General features: G+C 36.0%; 1 protein-coding gene across 1 annotated transcript in view; it reads left to right on the forward strand.

The window, feature by feature from the left end:
* LOC308431144 (olfactory receptor 8B8-like) overlaps positions 1-16,330 on the forward strand; it is a gene marked incomplete at both ends in the record, with an annotated part of 46,388 nt that extends 30,058 nt beyond the window's left edge. Inside the window, one exon of the mRNA XM_080930503.1 lies at positions 15,467-16,330. Within this exon, the coding sequence (XP_080786629.1) occupies positions 15,467-16,330 (864 nt within the window). The remainder of the gene's footprint in view (positions 1-15,466) is intronic.
* Between the last annotated feature and the right edge of the window lie 3,487 nt (positions 16,331-19,817).

The raw sequence follows: 19,817 nt of genomic DNA on the forward strand, positions 1-19,817 counted from the left end.
ATAGAAGGAAACGTGTATCCAAAGCCAGCAGAAGATCCAGTGTAAAATTTCCCCTGCTTTTAGGAATCCCATAAAAACACCAAGCCAAATGTGATAACATATACACACAGCACCTGATGTAGACCTCTGCAGGCCTCCTGTTTTCCGTTTTGCTCTATTTAAGTAATATGAGCCTTGTTCAGTTGATTCCATGGACAATGTTCTAATGACCTTTCTCGCACATATAGTCTTCTCTCTCTTCTTTAGGATTCATCAGACTCCCAGGAGAGGGATCAATGGAGATCTTCAGTTTAGATGCTACGTTTATGCATAATGTCTGCCTGTGGATATCTTTTTATCTACTACTGTAAAAAACCTTTCAGATGATGACTGTACAAGGCACTGATATAGCATAATATTAAAAATCATTTTGTCATTTCCTTTGTTTCTCTGTTACTTGTTTTTTTTTTTTTTTTTTTTTTTTTTTTTTTTTTTTTTTTCTTTCTGACAGTCATGTTTGGTTCTACCATAGGTTTCAGGGAAATCCAGTGTGTAGTTTCTGGCCATCCAGGCAGTGTAGGATATGGCCTCACTTTGGAAGTGTTGGACCCATGTTAAACCAAGCATTGGTTGATTATTCCCACAAGCTCTATGCCACCATTGCCCCATCACTTACCCCAGGCAGGACAGTATGTAAGTAAACAGTTTTGTGGCTGAATTTATATACAGATTCCCATTTCCATAGTCTGCAGAGTATCTAGCTTTTGATGTTGGAAAAGTGGATGTTTGATGTATCACTGCATTTAAACATCAGTATCATTTACCTACCTATCATCTCTCTATCTTTCTCTTTCTCTCAATCTGTATCTGTCTGTCTATCTATCTATCATCCATCTATCTATCTATCTATCTATCTATCTATCTATCTATCTATCTATCTCTCTCTCTATCTGTCTATCTATCTCTTTATCTATCATCATCATCATCCTTTCTCTATGATGATCTATCTGTCTGTGATGGTTTGTTATGTTTGGTGCAAGGAATGGCAGTATTAGGAAGTATATCCTGGCTAAACGAAGTGTGTCATTGTGGACAAGGCTTTAAAACACTCCCTATAGCTCACTGAAAGTGGTCTTCTCATATTTCCCTTTGGAATAATATGTTAAAATCTTTTTTTTAAACTTTATGTTAAAAAGTAGAGATAAAAGATAAAAAACTTAAAAAATTTAAAAAAAGAAAAAAATTTAAACATTTTTGAATAAATGTATACAAATACATTTTTGTCAGTGCTTGGCTTTTTTTTCTTTTTCATTTAATGTTTTATACTCTGTATTAAGGTCTTACTAGTTACAATGAGCAAAAAGTACATGTAAAAGAGGATATAAACCAGAATTAGTCAATGTTTTCTTGGTGTGTAAGGATTGAGCATAATGTTTTTCTTTTGTATTGTTTTGTTTTTTTCTTGAACTTCACACAGTCTGTGAGTTGTTTCTGGGGCAGTCTGAGCCTCTGGCTTTAGCATCCCACTATCAGTGACTGCATATTATGTCTGTTCTTTTGTGACTGAGTTATCTCACTCAGAATGATATTCTCTAGATCCAACCATTTTCTTAAGAATTTGGTTAAGTCGTTGTTTCTGATGGCCGAGTAGTACTCCATTGTGTAAATGTACCACAATTTTTGTATCCATTCATCTACTGAAGAACATCTGGGTTATTTCCAGCTTCTGGCTATTATAGGTAGAGCTGCTATGAACATTGAGGACAAACATGTGGAGAAAAAAATTAGGGAAAAGATACCCTTTACAATAGTCTCAAACAATGTGAAATACCTTGCTGTGACTCTAACTAAGCAAGTGAAGGACCTGTATGACAAGAACTTCAAACCTCTAAAGAAGGAAATCGAGGAAGATCTCAGAAAATGGAAGATCTCCCATGCTCATGGATTGGAAGGATCAACATTTTAAAATGGAAGTGCTCGACATCCTTAGCCATCAGGGAAATGCAAATCAAAACAACCCTAAGATTCCACCTCACACCAGTCAGATTGGCCAAGATCCAAAACTCAGATGACAGCAGATGCTGGGGAGGCTGCGGAGAAAGAGGAACACTTCTGCACTGTTGGTGGGGTTGCAAGCTAATACAACCACTCTGGAAATCTGTCTGGCGATACCTCAGAAAATTGGATATAGTACTACCTGAAGACCCAGCTATTCCACTTCTGGGCATATACCCCAGAGACACTTTAATACAGAACAAAGATATATGCAGCACAATGTTCATAGCGGCTCTATTTATAATAGCCAGAAGCTGGAAGGATCCCAGATGTCCTTCAGAAGACGAATGGATACAAAAATTGTGGTACATATACACAATGGAATACTACTCAGCCACCAGAAACAATGACTTAACCAAATTCTTAAGAATGGCTGCATCTAGAGAAGATCATCCTGTGTGAGATAACCCAGTCACAAAAGAACAGACATAATATTCAGTCACTGATAGTGGGATGCTAACCCCAGAGGCTTGCACTCCCCCAGAAACAACTCACAGACTGTATGAAGTCCAAGAAATAAAGAAAACAAAAAATATACATATATTCACAAAACAAGAAGACTTTGACTATTTCTATGTTGCGTTTTGTTTTACATGTACTTACGCTTATTGTAACTAGTATGTTTTCAATGCATACTGTCAAGCCCTTGGAAAAAAATCAAGTACTGACTAAAAAATATATACACATGGTTTTATGTAAAATTTATTTTAATGTCTGAAAAAACAGTACTGACAAAAATGTATAATTTTAAGCAAAAAATGTTTAAAATCTGTACATTTATCTTTGTTTTGCAAAATAAAGTCGTTAAAAAAAAATGGCCATCCTACCAAAAGCAATCTACAGATTCAATGCAATCCCAATCAAAATTCCAACCCAGTTCTTCATTGAGTTGGAAAGATGTGCAGTTTCATCTGGTAAAACAAAAGACCCAGAATAGAGAAATCCATCCTCACCAACAAGAAAACATCTGTGGGAATCACTATCGCTGACCTCAAGCTATATTACAAGGCAATTGTGCTGAAAACTGCATGGTACTGGTACAGAAATAGGCATGTGGATCAATGGAATAGAACAGAAGATCCAGAAATGAGCCCTCATGTATATGGTCACCTGATTTTTGACAAAGGAGCAGTAAATATTCAATGGAAAAAGGACAGCCTATTCAACAAATGGTGCTGTTCCAACTTTTACTCAGCATGCAAAAGAATGAAAATAGACCCTTTCTTATCTCCTTGTACAAAGCTCAAGTATAAGTGGATCAAAGATCTCCACATTAAACCAGATACACTGAAACTACAAGATGAAAAAGTAGAAAAACCTTAGAACATATAGGAACAGGAGAAAATTTTCTGAACAAAACAACAATGGCTCAAGCTCTAAGGTCAAAGATTAACAAATTGGACTTAATGAGATTGCAAAGTTTCTGTAAGGCTAAGGACATTGTCAAGAAAACAAAATGGCAGCCAACAAAATGGGAAATGATCTTTACCAACTCCACATCAGATAGAGGCCTTATATCCAAGGTATACAAAGAATTCAAAAAGCTGGACACCAGAGAATCAAACAACCCTATTAAAAATGGGGTACAGAGCCAAATAAAACGTTCTCAATTAAGGAATATGGAATGCCTGAGAAACATCTAAGGAAGTGCTCCACATTCTTAGCCATCAGGGAAATGCAAATCAAAACAACCCTGAGATTCCACCTCATACCAGTCAGATTGGCCAAGATCCAAAACTCAAATGACAGCAGGTGCTGGCAAGGTTGTGGAGAAAGAGGAACACTTCTCCACTGTTGGTGGGGTTGTAAACTGATACAACCACTCTGGAAATCAGTCTGGCGATTTCTCAGAAAATTGGACATAATATTACCTGAAGATCCAGCTATTCCACTTCTTGGCATATACCCCAGATACACTCCACTATACAACAAAGATACGTGCACCACAATATGTTGAACTCTTAAGTTCTCCATCACCACAACTTCCTGGATGTTTACACACTTCCTGGTATGATGATAATGCATTAAATCTCAGAAACTATAAGCCAGCCCAAAAGAAATGATTGTTTTTATAATAAAAATTCTTGATTACTGTGTCTCAGCTCAGCAAAAAAACCCAACCAGAAACAGAAGTTGATACTAGGACCTCAGGCATTGCTCTGATAGGCCTGAGTATAATTTTTTTGCAAGAATTATGATTTGGGGACTTTGGATTTTCAAATCAGTGGAATGCTTTAACCATGAGTTAATTGGCTATCCTAGTAGGAATATGGAAGACTTTGTTACTATGAATGTTTGGAACTGCACATGCCTGGCCCAAGGGATTTCAGTAGAGAAAAATTTTGGTATGTTGTGTAAAGAATGATTTTGTTATATTTTAATGAAAAACGTGGTTGTTTTAGCCATTGTTTAAAGAGTTACCTGAAGGTAAGGTGAAGATATTAAGATTATTTGTGTTGACAAAGAAAGTGTCAAAACAGCCTTGTATGAATTTTGTTGTGTGATATGAATGTTCACTTTTCTTGAAGCATATTTTAATTTGAAGCGTATATTACTTTTATTGGACATATATTATTTAAACTTCAAATGTTATAACCTTTCCAAGTTTCCTCTCTATAAACACCCTATACCATCCATCTTGTCCCTGCTTCTATGAGGGTATCCCCCACACCCTCCAACCCCTTTGTCCCCTGTCTTGACATTCTCCTATTCTCGAGCATATAGCTTGTATGGACTAAGGGCTTCTCTTTCCATTGATGCCCAACATGGCCATCCTCTGCTACATATGCAACTGGAGCCATGTGTCTATGTATTTCTATGCTTTGGGCAGTGGTATAGTACCTGAGAGCTCTGGTTGGCTAGTATTACTGTTTTTATGGGGTTGGAAACTCCTTCAGCTTTTTCAATCCTTTCTTTAGCTCCTCCATTGGGGACCTCATTCTCAGTTTAGTGGTTGGCTGTGAGTATCCGACTATGTATCTGGAAGATTTGGCAGAGCTTTTCAGGAGACATCTATATCAGGCTCCTGTCAACATGTATTTATTGTAATCAGCAAAATTGTTTTGGTGTGGTGGCTGTATATGAACTGGATCTCCAGGTGGAGCAGTCTTTGGATTCCCCTTGCTTCAGTCTCTGCTTTAAACTTCGTCTTTGTATTTCCTCCTGTAGATATTTTTGTTACCAATTCTGAGAAGGACTGAAGTATCTGAAGTTTGGTCTTCCTTCTTTTTGAGCTTCATGTGATCTGTTAATTGTATCTTGGGTAATCCCAGCTTGGGCTAATATCCACTTATCAATGAGTACATACCACATGTGTTTCTTTGTGATTGGGTTCCCTTACACAAGATTATATTTTGTAGTTCCATTCATTTGCTTAAGAATTTAATGAAGTCATTGTTTATAATAGCTGAGTAGTACTCATTGTTTAACTGTACCTGTATTTTCTGTATTAATTTCTCTGTTAAAAACATCCATGTTTATTCCATATTCTTGCTATTATAAATAAGGTTGCCATAAACATAGTGAAGCAGGTGTCTCAGTTATATCTAGAAGCCTCTTTTGAAAATATGCCCAGAAGTGGTATGGCTAGGTCCTCATGTAGTACTATATCCAATTTTCTGAGGTACCACCAGACTGATTTGAAGAGTGGGTGTACCAGCTTGCAATCCCACCAACAATGGAGGAGTGTTCCTATTTCTCTACATCTTCACCAGCATCTGCTGTCACCTGGGATTTTTTTATCTTAGCCTTTTTGACTGGCTTGAGGTAGAATCTCAACGTTGTTTTGATTTGCATTTTCTTTACGACTAAGGATAGTAATCGGTTCTTTAGGTACTTCTCAGCCACTCAATATTCCTCAGTTGAGAATTATTTGTTTTACAGTGTCCCCCATTTTTAACCAGATTATTTGATTCTCTGGAGTCTACCTTCTTCAGTTATTGTGTTTATTGGATATTAGCCCTCTTTCAGATTTTGGATTGGCAAAAATCTTTCCCCATTCTGTTGCTTGCTGTATTGTCCTAATGACAGTGCTCTCTGCCTTACAGAAGCTTTGCAATTTACAATATCCCAATAGTCGATTCTTGATCTTAGAGCAGAAGTCATTGGTGTTCTTTTCAGGAAATTTTCCTCAGTGACCATGTATTTGAGGCTCTTCCCCTCCTTCTCTTATATTAGTTTGAGTGTATCAGGTTTTATGTGGAGTTCCTTGATCCACTTGGAATTTAGGTTTGTACAGGACCATAAGAATAGATCAGTTCATATTCTTTTACATGTTGACTGTCAGTTGAAGCAGCACCATTTGTTAAAAATGTTGTCTTTTTTCCCACTGTATGGTTTTAACTCCGTTGTCAAAGATCAACTGAAACTAGCTATGTGTGAGCTCATTTCTGGATCTTGAATTTTATTCCATTGATCCCATCTCTGTACCAATACCATAGAGTTTTAATTTACTATTGTTCTGTAATAGAGCTTAAGGCCAGCAATTGTGATTTCTCCAGTAGTTTCTTTATTGTTGAGAATAGTTTTTACTATCCTGGGCTTTTTTGTTATTCCAAATGAATTTTCAAATTGTTCTTTCTAATTCTATGAAAAATTGAGCTGAAATTTTGATGGGGATTACATTGAACTGGTAGATTGCTTTTGAAAAGACTGTCAATTTTACTATAGTAATCCTGCAAATCCAGGATCTAAAAATAGAAATAGAATCAATAAAGAAATTACAAAGGGAGATAACTCTGGCGATACAAAACTTAGAAAATAGATCAGGAGACATAGATGCACGCATCACAACAAACAGAGTGCAAGAGATGGAAGGGAAAAATCTCAGGCACAGATACCACAGAAGACAATGAAAAAAAGTCAAAGAAAATGCAAAATTCAAGAAGGTCCTAACTCAAAACATCCAGAAATTCCAGGACACAGCCTAAGGATAATAGGTATAAAACATTTAATAGGTATTGAAACATTTGTAATAGTTGAAGACTTGTTTTTCCCAAGTTTGTTCCTTCCCTCTCTCCTTTCTTTCTTTTTCTTTCTTTTTTTCTTTCTTTCTTTCTTTCTTTCTTTCTTTCTTTCTTTCTTTCTTCCTTCCTTTCTTTCTTTCTTTCTTCCTTATCTATATATTCAATTTACATCCCAATTGCAGGCCCCACTTTCCTCACAGTGTCTCCCTCCCAGGGCTTCTTCCCCTTTTCCTCTCTCTCCTTCACCACTGAGAGCCTAGAGGCAGGTTCAGGAGGAAAAAGGAAATAACAGATTACAGATCAATAGAATCATTTGTAACAAATAAAATTCTTTGTATGAGAGCAAGAGAGTGTCTGCAAGTATGTATCTATATAAATGTGTGTGTGTGTGTTTGTGTGTGTGTGTGTGTGTGTGTGTGTGTGTGTGTGTGTTCCAATAGCTTTTAAGCTTATTTTGTGGATAGGATCTCTCTGAATCTGAAGCTCAATAGCTGTTAGACTGGATGATTAGCAATCCTCAAAAAATTCTTCAGTCTTCTGAGATTACATAAAGGTATATGTTACCACATTTAGATTTTTATATGTGTGCTGGAATCCCAAATTCAAATTGAATGTCACTTCACCAACAGTGATCTCTCCATCATACATATCTGAAAATAAAAAAAAAAACTTAATTTATTTAAGGGTTCTCATGTTGGTGTCTGTCAAATAATATCAATTGATATGATATTACATAAAATAATAAATATGTAACTTAGCAATCACACTATTGGACTATATAGTCCAGTAAGTCATTATATTTATTGTGCAAATATAAGGGCCTGAGTTTAAATCACCAGAATTCATGTCAAAAGCTAGACTTGGCATTATATATGCCTGTAATCCCTTACTCATATCGGAAGGGTCAGGAGGATTGCACAGCTGGCTAGTACACAAAGACACAGGAAATAAGAGACCCTATCTCAAGTAAATCAGGCAGGCCACTAGATGTCCCCCTCAGTCTTTCATATCTATACACAAATATGTCTGCATAAACTGTACACAACTTACATATATAGTCAGTAAAAGGAGTGAGTATTAACAATAATGTCTAATGGGCAAGCTAATGTGCTTTCTGATTCAGACAAATATAAAGGTATAGATTTATTATAAATTAGTACATTTAAAATAAGAAACTAATATACTGAAATATGTGACAACACTTTCTACCATATTGTGTTTAGTACTCTGCTTTTCTTTATATTATGTATATTGGATTTATATCTCAAGACATGGTTATTTGCTAAAATCATTTTTCCTATTTTCATGTTTAAAAACAATAGGTCAATTTGCTCTTCATTTTTTCAAACCTGAAGCATTTAGAATAAGAGTACCAAAAACCAGTCTCTCTTTCTTTTGTTCATTGTCTCCAACAGCTATGTCATGTGTGAGAGGCAGCATAATTGTCTACAAAGCAGGATTTTCAGACTGTAGACTTCAGAGCTAACACTTGGAAAATGCCCAAAGAAATGTTGTGAACCTTTCTTTCATCTCCTGCTGGTATGGTATCCGAAACCTGATGCTGATTTCTACTATGGTAAATATCCAAACCTACTAACCAGGCTAAGTTTACCTGTTTTGTCCCCAAGTAGTTAAATAAGGCTAGTTGGAGGGCCCACAGCAATTTTTTAAAAACCCATGGGATTTTTGATACTTTTATCAAAATATAGTGGCAAAATGCCATGATCAATAGAGTGGCCAATGGCAGGTTACAATAATGTTTGAAAACTTTACTGTGTACATAAGATTAATGTCTAAGACCATATGTCCTGCCAAGTTTCTATACTTCCTTGATTTCTAAGGGAGTAGACAGAGAAGGACAAACCTGCCTGAATGCTTCACCTCCAGTACCACCGTCATGGCCACCACCCCCACTACTGTGAGGATGCTTCAGTTTCATACAATCTGAAAGGCACATAGTCCGCTAGGAGCCACTAACTTTAACTTGGAAAACCTATTTCTCATGCTTCAACTTTATGATTCCTCACACATTATATTTTTCTTTATTCTCTGTTTCTGTTTTGTGGAATAGTTTGGAGAGTATTGGTATTAGTTCTTCTATGAAGGTTTGATATAATTCAGCACTACAACTATCTGGTCTTTTGCTTTTTTTTTTTTTTTTTTTTTTTTGGGTTGGGAGGCTATTAATGATTGCTTCTATTACTTCAGGGGTTATATAGCTGTTTAGATGGTTTATATGATCCTGATTTAACTTTTTATCTGACATCTGTCTAGAAATTGGCCAATTTACTCTAGATTTTCCAGTTTTGTTGAGTATAGGCTTGTGTAATAGGATCTGATGATTTCTTGATTTTCCTCAGTTTCTGTTGTAATATCTCCACTTTCATTTCTTTTTTTTTTTTTTAACTGAGCAACTTTACTTTAAAAAACAAAGTTAAGACTCAGACCATCCACCACCAGGAACAGCAGAGAACCAGGGAGACAGGCCTTGTATGAACGAGTTCCGACTAGCTGGGGATCAGGAGATCCAGGGACACAGGCCAGTTACAAGGGAAAGGCAAGAACCAATCACAGACAACAAGATGGCAAGAGGACTGCAAAAGAATATACCCCAGGAAAACTAAGACAACCTGGCAACACCAGAACCCAGCTCTCCCATCACAGCAAACAGTGGAATGTCAAACACTCCAGAAAAAGAAGACTCAGACCTGAAATCAAATCTCAAGATGATGACAAAGATCCTTAAACAAGAATGACAGGAAAAGCAAAAATAATTAGAAGCTTTTAAAGAGGAAACAAGAAAAACACTCAAAGAACTCAAAGAAATAGAGGAAAACAGAACAAAAGAGATGAAAGAATGGAAGAAGGAATTTGAAACCGAAATGAACACAATAAATAAACACTAAAAGAGACAACCCTAGAGGTAGAAAACCTAAAAAAGAAATCAGGCATCACAGATGCAATCATTTCCGACAGATGCAATCATTTCCGACAGACTACAAGAGATGGAAGAGAGAATCTCGGGGCCGAAGACAACATTGTAAACATAGACAAAACAGTCAGAGAAGATGCAAAAACCAAAAAGCTCCTAAGACAAAATGTCCAGGATATCCAGGACACAATGAGAAGACCAAACCTAAGGATAATCGGAATAGAAGAGGGCAAAGAATATAAACTAAGAGGCAAAGTAAATATTGTCAAAAAAAATGTAGAAGAAAACTTCCCAACCCTTAAGAATGAGATGACCATGAGCATAAAACATACCAAACAAACTCCAAATAGTTTGGACCAGAAAAAAATTCCTCCAGGCACATAATAGTCAAAATTCCAAGTGCCCAAAGCAAAGAAAAAATATTAAAAGTGTGTTAAAAATGCCATGTAACATATAAAGGCAGACCAATCAGAATTACACCCTACTTCTCAACAGAGACTATGAAAGCTAGAAGAGCCTGGACAGACAATACACAGACACTAAGAGAGCACAGGTGCCAGCCAAAGCTGCTATACCCAGCAAAACTCTCAATCACCATAGATGGAGAGACTAAGATATTCCAAGACATAACTAAATTTACACAATATCTGACAACAAACCCAGCAGTACAACAAATTATAGGTGGAAAACCCAATACAATGAGGAGAACTACATCCTAATAAAAACAAGAAAACTCCTAAGCAAGAAAACCAAAAGAAGAAAGATATACAGGCACAATTCAACCTCCAAAAGCAAAAATAGCAGGAAACAGCAACCACTATTCCTTTGTATCTCGACAGTATTCTTAGCCTTACAGAAATTTTGCAATCTCATTAAGTCCAATTTGTCATTCTTTTACATTATAGTATGAGCCATTGGTGTTCTGTTCAGGAAATTTTTTCCTGTGGCTATGTGTTCTAAGGTTTTCCGTACTTTCTCTTCTAATAATTTCAATGTACCTGTAAGAAAGTGTCTATTTTCATTCTTCTACATGCTGAATGCCAGTTGAACCAACACCATTTGTTAAAGAGGCTGTCCTTTTTTCATTGAATGTTTAAATCTCCCTTTTCAATAATCAAGTGACAATATATCTGAGGGCTCATTTCTGGATCCTCTATTACACTGATTTATGTGCCTATTTCTTAACCAGTACCATGCAGTTTTAGCCCAATTATCTTGTAATATAGCTTGAGGTCAGGGATAATGAATCCCGCAGATATTTTCTTGTTGTTGAGGATTGATTTCACTATTCTAGATTTTTTGTTATTCCAGATGAAATTGCACATTGCTCTTTCCAACTCTATGAAGTATTGGGTTGGAATTTTAATGGGGATTGCATTGAATCTGTAGATCGCTTTTGGTAGGATGGCCATTTTTGCAATGTTGATCCTTCCAATCCATGAGCATGGGAGATCTTTCCATTTTCTGAGATCCTTCTCAATTTCATTCTCTACAGGTTTGAAAATCTTTTCATACAGATCCTTTACTTGCTTAGTTAGAGTCACACCAATGTATTTCATATTGTTTGTGACTATTGTGAAGGGTATCTTTTCCCTAGCTTCCTTCACCACGTTTGTCCTTTGAATATAGGAAGACTACTGATTTGTTTGAGTTAATTTTAAATACAGCCACTTTGCTGAACTTGTTTATCAGCTGTAGGTATTCTCTGGTGGAAGTTGTGGGGTCGCTTAAGTACACTGTCATGTAATTAATTATGTTTTTACTTCTTTCTTTTCAATTTGTATCCCTTTGATTTCCTTTTGTTGTCTAATTGCTCTGGCCACTACTTCCAGTACTATGTTAAAGAGGTTGGGGGAGAGTGGGCAGCCTGATCGAATCCCTGATTTTAGTGGGATTGCTTCAAGTTTCCCATCATTAAGTTTCATGTTGTTGTTGGTTTTCTGTATATTGCTTTTATTATGTTTAGGTATGGGCCTTGGATTCCTGTTCTTTCCAAGACTTTTAAAATGAAGGAGTGTTGAATTTTGTCAAATGACTGCTCAGCATCTAGTGAGATGTCCATGTGTTTTTTTTTTTCACTGAGTTTGTTAATATGTTTGATTATGTTGATGGATTTCCATATATTAAACCATCCCTGCATCACAGGTATGAAGCCCACTTGATCATGATGAACGATCATTTTGATGTGTTCCTGGATTTTGTTTGAAAGGATTTTGTTGAGTATTTTTCCATCAGTGTTCATAAGTAAGATTAGTCTGAATTTCCCTTTTCTTGTAGCATCTTTATTTGGTTTAGAATTGAGGGTTATTGTAGCCTCAAAAATTAGTTAGGTAGTGTTCCATCTGCCTGTATTTTTTGGAATAGTTTGGAGAGTATTGGTATTAGATTGTCATTAAATGTCTGATGAAATTCTGCCCTGAACACATCTGGATCTGGGCTTATTTTGGTTGGGAGGTTTTTAATGACTGCTTCTATTTCTTTAGGTGTTATAGGATTATTTAGTTGTTATACCTGGTTCTGGTTTAACTTTAGTATTTGACCTATGCCTAGAAATTCATCGGTATCCTCCAGATTTTTCAGCTTTATTGAGTATAGGCTCCGGTGTAGGATGTGATGATTTATGGAATTTCCCCAGTTTCAGTTATTATGTCTCCATTTTCACTTCTGACTTTGTGAATTTGGATATTCTCCCTTTACCCTCTAGTTAGTCTAGCTAAGGGTTTATCAATCTTGTTAATTTTGTCAAAGGACCACCTCTTGGTTTTGTTGTCTGTTTTAATGTTTCTTTTTATTTCTATTTGTTAAATTTAAATTTGTTAAATTGCTCTGAATTTGATTATTGTTATTTCTTGTCGTCTACTCCTCTTGGGAGTATCTGCTTCCTTTTGTTCTAGAGCTTTCAACTGTGCTGTCAAGTTGCTAGTGTATGCTCTCTCCAGTTTCATTTTAATCACTCAGAGCTATGAGTTTTCCTTTCACTACCGCTTACATTGCATCCCATAGGTTTGAGTATGTTGTGTTTACATTTTCATTAAATTCTAGATAACCCTTGATTTCTTTCTTTTTTGACTGTAGTAACATTTAATAGAACATTGTTTAGTTTCCTTGTGTATGTGGGCTTTTTTTTGTCTTTGTTTTATTAAAGATCAGCCATAGACCATGGTGATATGATAGGATGAATGTGAGTATTTCACTCTTCTTACATCAATTGAGGCATGTTTGGTGATTAATTATAAATTATATGGTCAATTTTGGAGAAGGTTCTGTTAGGTGATTAGAAGAAAATGTATTCTTTTGTTTTAGGATGATATGTTCTGTAGATGTCTATTAATTCCAATTGGTACAAATCTTCTGCTATTTTTACAGTGTCCTTGTTCAGTTTCTGTTTCCATGATCTGTCCATTGGTGAGAGTGGGGTTTTGAGGTTTCCCACTATTATTATGTGGGAAAGATTCTCCCACTATTATTATGTGGGAAGATTCTCTCTTCCATCTCTTTTAGGCTGTAGAAGATGCTTGCATCTGTGACTCCTGATTTATTTTTCAGGTTTTCTACCTCTAGGGTTGTCTCTTTTAGTGTTTTCTTTATTGTTTACATTTCCATTTTAATTTCCTTCTTCAATTCCTTCATCTCTTTGGTTCTGTTTTCCTCTAGTTCTTTGAGATTTTTTAAGTGTTTTTCTTGTTTCGTCTTTAAAAGCTTCTATTTCTCTATACTTTTCCTCCTGTTCTTTTGTAAGGATCTCTATCATCATCTTGAGGTGTGATTTCAGGTCTGAGTCTTCATTTTCTGTAGTTTTTGGCATTCTGCTGTTTGCTGTGATGGGAGAGCTGGGTTCTGGTATTGCCAGGTTGTCTTGGTTTTCCTGGGACTCATTCTTTCACTTTCCTCTTGCCATCTTGTTGTCTGTGATTATATGTGGTCTTGTCAGTGATTGTTTCTTGTCTCTCCCTTGTACCTGGCCAGTTTCCATGGATTCTTGCTGTTTCTGGTGGCAGATGACCTGAGTGTCTGTTCTCCACACACAGACTGCTTGGAGGAAACAGAGACCCTAAGGCAGGGTTCATGCTCCCATGAACCAATGGGGTGGGCACACTTTCCCAGTGCTTGGCACAGACCTCTCTGCTCCCTGTCTTCTAGCAGCACCATCTCACCGGGCCTGTGTCCCTGGATCTCCACTCCACTTTTATTTCTCATTTTGTTAATTTGGATACTTTTTCTGTGTCCTCTCGTTAGTCTTTCAGTGGTTTTATAGATCTTGATTATCTCAAACTAACAGCTCTTGGATATGTATTTTACAACATGTTATTATATGTGAAAAGATGTGTAAGAACCTCTGATCTTTTGGTAATTGCTTACAGTGCCATGTATTGTGGTTGTAGCTATAAACCAAAGAAACACAATAAGAAAGACAAAGTAAATGGAAAGTTTTCTACCTCATATGCCCTGGGGAATATACAATCCCAGAAGTTAAATTAGAGTTGAATATTATCTCAAAGGGTACCAGACGACATCATCATCGTTACTGTATAAATAATATCTTAGACATGTTCTTCTTAAAGGATGTTAATTAGGATTATGATCCCGAAGAGGTCCTAAAATTAATGGCATTCAGATAAGATGATTTACATAACTCTACTTGGTTTTATGTAGAAACAAGAAATGAGAATTATTTAGATTTCTGTTCTGTAACATAAAATGTTGGTGATGATAATATTAGTAAAAATTATGGTCTTTATATAATTCTTAGATAAAGTCAGAGATTTACAAATGTTAGGGAGGGGAGTTACATTAATACTGAACTACAATTTCCTTCAGAAGTGGAGTTGTTTCTCTGAAGAGACCAAAGGCAATGTGCAGACCACAAGCAAAGTTCCAAGTCCTCTAGACCGAATGATAAGCATTATCTCTATGCTCTCGTGTGCTTTACTTCTTTGTCCAGATTTGAGCATGACATGTACATATTTGAACCTTCTTATAGGAGAAATGTAACTATAAAGTTTGTCATTTCTCCGGGATGTTTTTTAAATCAGAGAATTTTCACGAAGGATATTCGAACTTAAGGATTCCTACTTATGTTTAGGAAGCCAAAGGGACTCTGTCAGCCTCTCTCCTCTAGCTCAGTCCTCAGGGTCTTTATCCTAAATAACACAGTGTGTTGATTGACTGTAAATACAGGGCATTTAGAATGTAGTGAGTGAAGGTTGACAAGGATAAATTGGAACGCTAAAGAGACATAGAAACAAAATAGAGAATGTTTGTGTATCTTCTTGGCTTATTTCTTCCATGTGATTTCACTTTGCTTAACCTTTCAAACATGTCTCCCTCATAAGAACAGCAATAAAACCAAGAAAATATCTCAGTTTCATCAGAGGCTCTCGGCCCTGGAGGCAAAATGACTAGAAACATCATGTTTTCCTAATTCTGAACATGCCTTTTTTTTTTCAGATTCTGGTAGAAGAGAATGGACACTAAAAATATTTCCTTCATTACTGAGTTTATTCTGGTTGGCTTAACAGAATATACAGAGACCCATTTTCCCCTCTTCTTCCTCTTCCTAGGTATCTATGTTATCACAGTGGCAGGAAACCTGGGTTTGCTCACTCTCATTGGAATGAATCCCACTCTTCACACTCCCATGTACTACTTTCTCTTCAATTTATCTTTCATTGATCTCTGCTATACTACTGTTATCACCCCCAAACTGTTGGTAAACTTTGTTTCTGAGAGAAACACAATTTCCTATGAAGGATGCATGACTCAGCTCTATTTCTACTGCTTCTTTGTCAGTGCAGAATGCTATGTGCTGACAGTGATGGCATATGATCGCTATGTGGCCATCTGTAAGCCCCTGCTGTACACGGTAACCATGTCCCCTCAGGTCTGCTCTCTGTTGACTCTCATTGTATATGTGGGAGCATTTATTGGTGCTTGGGCCCACACCGGGTGCATGCTGAGGCTGACCTTCTGTAAGGACAACACTGTCAACCATTACATGTGTGACATCCTTCCTCTGCTAGAGCTTTCCTGCAGCAGCACTTATATCAATGAGCTTGTGGTGTTTATTGTTGTAGGTTTTGATGTAGGTGTACCCAGCATCACCATCATTGTTTCTTACACATTCATTCTTTCTAGCATCCTACACATTCATTCCATGGAAGGAAGGTCCAAGGCCTTCAGCACATGTAGCTCACATATTATTGTGGTTTCTATTTTCTTTGGGTCAGGAGCATTTATGTACCTCCATCCTTCCTCTGTTTTGTCCATGGATCAAGGGAAAGTGTCCACTGTATTCTATACCATTGTTGTACCCATGCTCAATCCTTTGATCTACAGCTTCAGGAATAAGGAGGTCAAGGTTGCCCTGAGAAAAACCTTGGGTATAAAAATATTCTCCTGAGTTGGGGATAGCATTAGTTACTAAAGATAATACTGGCTTCTCTGGAAATATTAAAACAAAACAGATCACTGGGTTTGGGGTTAACCTGGTATGAAACTTTGGAAAAGTAAGAATATCATATCATCTGACAAGTTATCAGAAAAAAAATAAGTTAGTACTGAGTAATATTGACTGTCAAATTTATTTCTTCCCTCTTTTATTTTTTTATTATCTTTTGTTTTTTATACTTATGGTGATCCTCCTGTCTCAGCCTTCTGACTGAAGGGATCACAGTAATAAAAGACCATACCTGGCTGTTTTTCTGCAACTGTATCTTATGATCTCCCCAGCATTTCATATTTGTGTATTATAGGTAATTGCAACATCTCTTACATCATTATTTCCATTTAATTATAGGTTAAAATATTATAATTATGTAAAGTATCCCTTCTGAGATAAATAATTTTACATAAGCTTTCAACCTCTAAGTTTCATTGTTGCAAAGCTAAATTCTCTCTAGGCATCTGAAATCAAGATATGGAAAGTAATCTCAAAAAATGTATAATTGTATAAACATTTACTAATATTATTTTCACATTGGTAAAAGTCTTATACATTATAGCATATATTAATATTAAATAAAATGATGTTTTAAAATTCAGTGTGATATAGCATAATAAAATAATGATTATAATGGTAGCTTCACATAATTAATCATTTCTGTTTAAAATATAAAATAATGCCTGGATATATTTCAAGTATTTATTATATCAAAGTATTCTTATGTCATAAACTGTAATATAATAAACTATAACAATATAGTTTATACATATATAAACTGTAGTTAATTACCTCTGCTTTTCCATTTCTTCCTATCATTCCTAGATTCTCCCTAAGAATCAACCTACCCTCCAACCTTAAGATTACCTATCATTCTGTCTCAAAACAAAATATAATCAAAAAATAAAATGCCAGAGTAAAACAGAAAAAAATTTATTTGTTATATATGTAGACATTATTTGTGAGCACTCAACAAAGGACACAAACCCACCAAACTTTCAGCCCAGAATGAATCCTTCATAAAAGATGGAGTAGGGACAGAGGGCATGGCAAACCAATGCCTAGCCCAACACTAATTCCTAATACTATTAATGCATGCAGACACAGCATATCCTAACTGTCCTCTGAGAGACTCCACATAGCAGCCAATCTTAACAGATGTAGAGGTCCATAGGCTGCGGTAGTCTGGAAGATTTGGAGGAATGATTGAGTGACCCAAAGAGATTAGGGAATCCATAGGAAGACCAAAAGAGTCAACTAACCTAAACCCTTGAGAACATCCAGAGACTAACCCACCAACAAAAAGCAAGCACACGCTGGACCTATATCCCAGGAAAATACCTAGCAGATATGTAGCTTGGTCTTCATGAGGGTCCTCCAGTAGCTATACTTGGGCTGCCCATTTCTCTGTTGCCTGCCTGTGGATCCCATTCGGGTCATAGTGGGAGAGGATGTGTCTAGTCTGCAGTGACGTGATGGGAAGGGTTGAGAGGATGGGAATGAGATGTTGTGTGAAAATGGAAGACCAGGAACAATGGTGGTGCTGCAATTAGAATATAAAGTGGAGAGAGAGAGAGAGAGAGAGAGAGAGAGAGAGAGAGAGAGAAGAAGAAGAAGAAGAAGAAGAAGAAGAAGAAGAAGAAGAAGAAGAAGAAGAAGAAGAAGAAGAAGAAGAAAAAGAAGAAGAAAAAGAAGAAGAAGAAGAAGAAGAAGAAGAAGAAGAAGAAAAAGAAGAAGAAAAAGAAGAAGAAGAAGAAGAAGAAGAAGAAGAAGAAGAAGAAGAAGAAGAAGAAGAAGAAGAAGAAGAAGAAGAAGAAGAAGAAAGAAGAAGAAGAAGAAGAAGAAGAAGAAGAAGAAGAAGAAGAAGAAGAAGAAGAAGAAGAAGAAGAAGAAGAAGAAGAAGAAGAAGAAGAAGAAGAAGCAGGAGGAGGAGGAGGAGGAGGGAGGGAGGGAGGGAGGGAGGGAGGGCAGGGAGAGAGAGAGAGAGAGAGAGAGAGAGAGAGAGAGAGAGAGAGAGAGAGAGAGAGAGAGAGAGAGAGAGGCAGGGAGGGAGGGAGAGAGAGAGAGAATACATGTAGCCTGAATACACATTTTGACTAAGGTGAAAAATTTGGAACATACAATGGGGAGTGTGGTGTCTTTTTAACACAAATATGTCTTTCCCTTTGAATCTGTGGCAGCAGATGAACACAAGAAACATACATAATATTTTTTTCTTTTTCTTTTTAATGTTTTTCATACATTATATTCAATTATGACTTTTCCATCCTTTGAATCATTCCAGAATATCAATACTTCCCACCTATTTTCCTTATTGTTTCCCTTTCTCTCTTAAAAAAAGAATGAAAATTTAAAAAGTAAAAATATAAATAAAAGATGAAGCAATAATTCCCCACACAGAGACACATATACACACACAAAATAAAGTGCCTAAACAAAGGAAAATGAAATGAAAACTCTACAAAAATACCACTAGGTTTGTTTGGTGTGGGCTAACCATTCCTAGGAGTGATAGAATAACTTACTTTATTTTGTAACATGTTTGTAGACATAGAATCACACAGTATGTGATGATTTCTTGTTTCTATCATTCTCTCAAACACTCATTTTATTTTCCTTTTTTGTAATAGTTATTTTAACAGTTATAACTTGGTATTTATTATTGGTTGTAGATTCAGTTTCTTTATGATTTATGCCGCTGAATAATTTATCATATGCCCATAACCATATAGATTATTAGCATAGTTTGGACACTGAACTTTTCATGTTTGTATTGTCTATATGTTTTTTCTTATTATTTTCGGATTATCTAGTTATTCTGTTAAATTATTCTTTTCTGTGAACAGATTTTAAGTTTGATGAGATTGCATAATCTACATTATTGCTTTTGTTACCTGTGCTTTTAAAATCATACATTTAAACGTTTAGAAAAATGTCACCAATCCTATTCTGATAAAGTGAGCTAATAAATGTATTCACTGATAAGTACCTTATAAAATTAAGCTAGATGCCCTTAACAAACTTTCACTCTGATGTGTAAAGGTCTTTGTCACAAAGGAAGAGCACATAGGGGTATGGAAACCGAAATGTGTTTCAATATGTAAAGGGATAAATAACCCTTGACACATCTATATAAAAGAATTCTCTTTCATTAGAGGTTGAAATAGATCAAATCACAGAAACATACATAGAAAGCTTAAAGTAAAAAAAAATGTGCCAATTTGAAAACTATAAAAATATATTGCATGATTCTAAATATATAACTTCCAAAAACAGTGAGCTATGGTGCTTAAAAGATTTATGGTTACTGGGATTTGAAGGTAGAAAATAATAAATAATATACAGGAGGTTTTTTTAGGGGGGCAGTAAACTATTTTTGTTGGATACTTATAAAAACCTAAAAAATATAGCATCTAGATATTCACAATATATTCATGGATTTTGGGTG

Source organism: Micromys minutus (assembly GCF_963924665.1).
Source record: "Micromys minutus genome assembly, chromosome: 16".
Taxonomy (NCBI): Eukaryota; Metazoa; Chordata; class Mammalia; order Rodentia; family Muridae; genus Micromys; species Micromys minutus.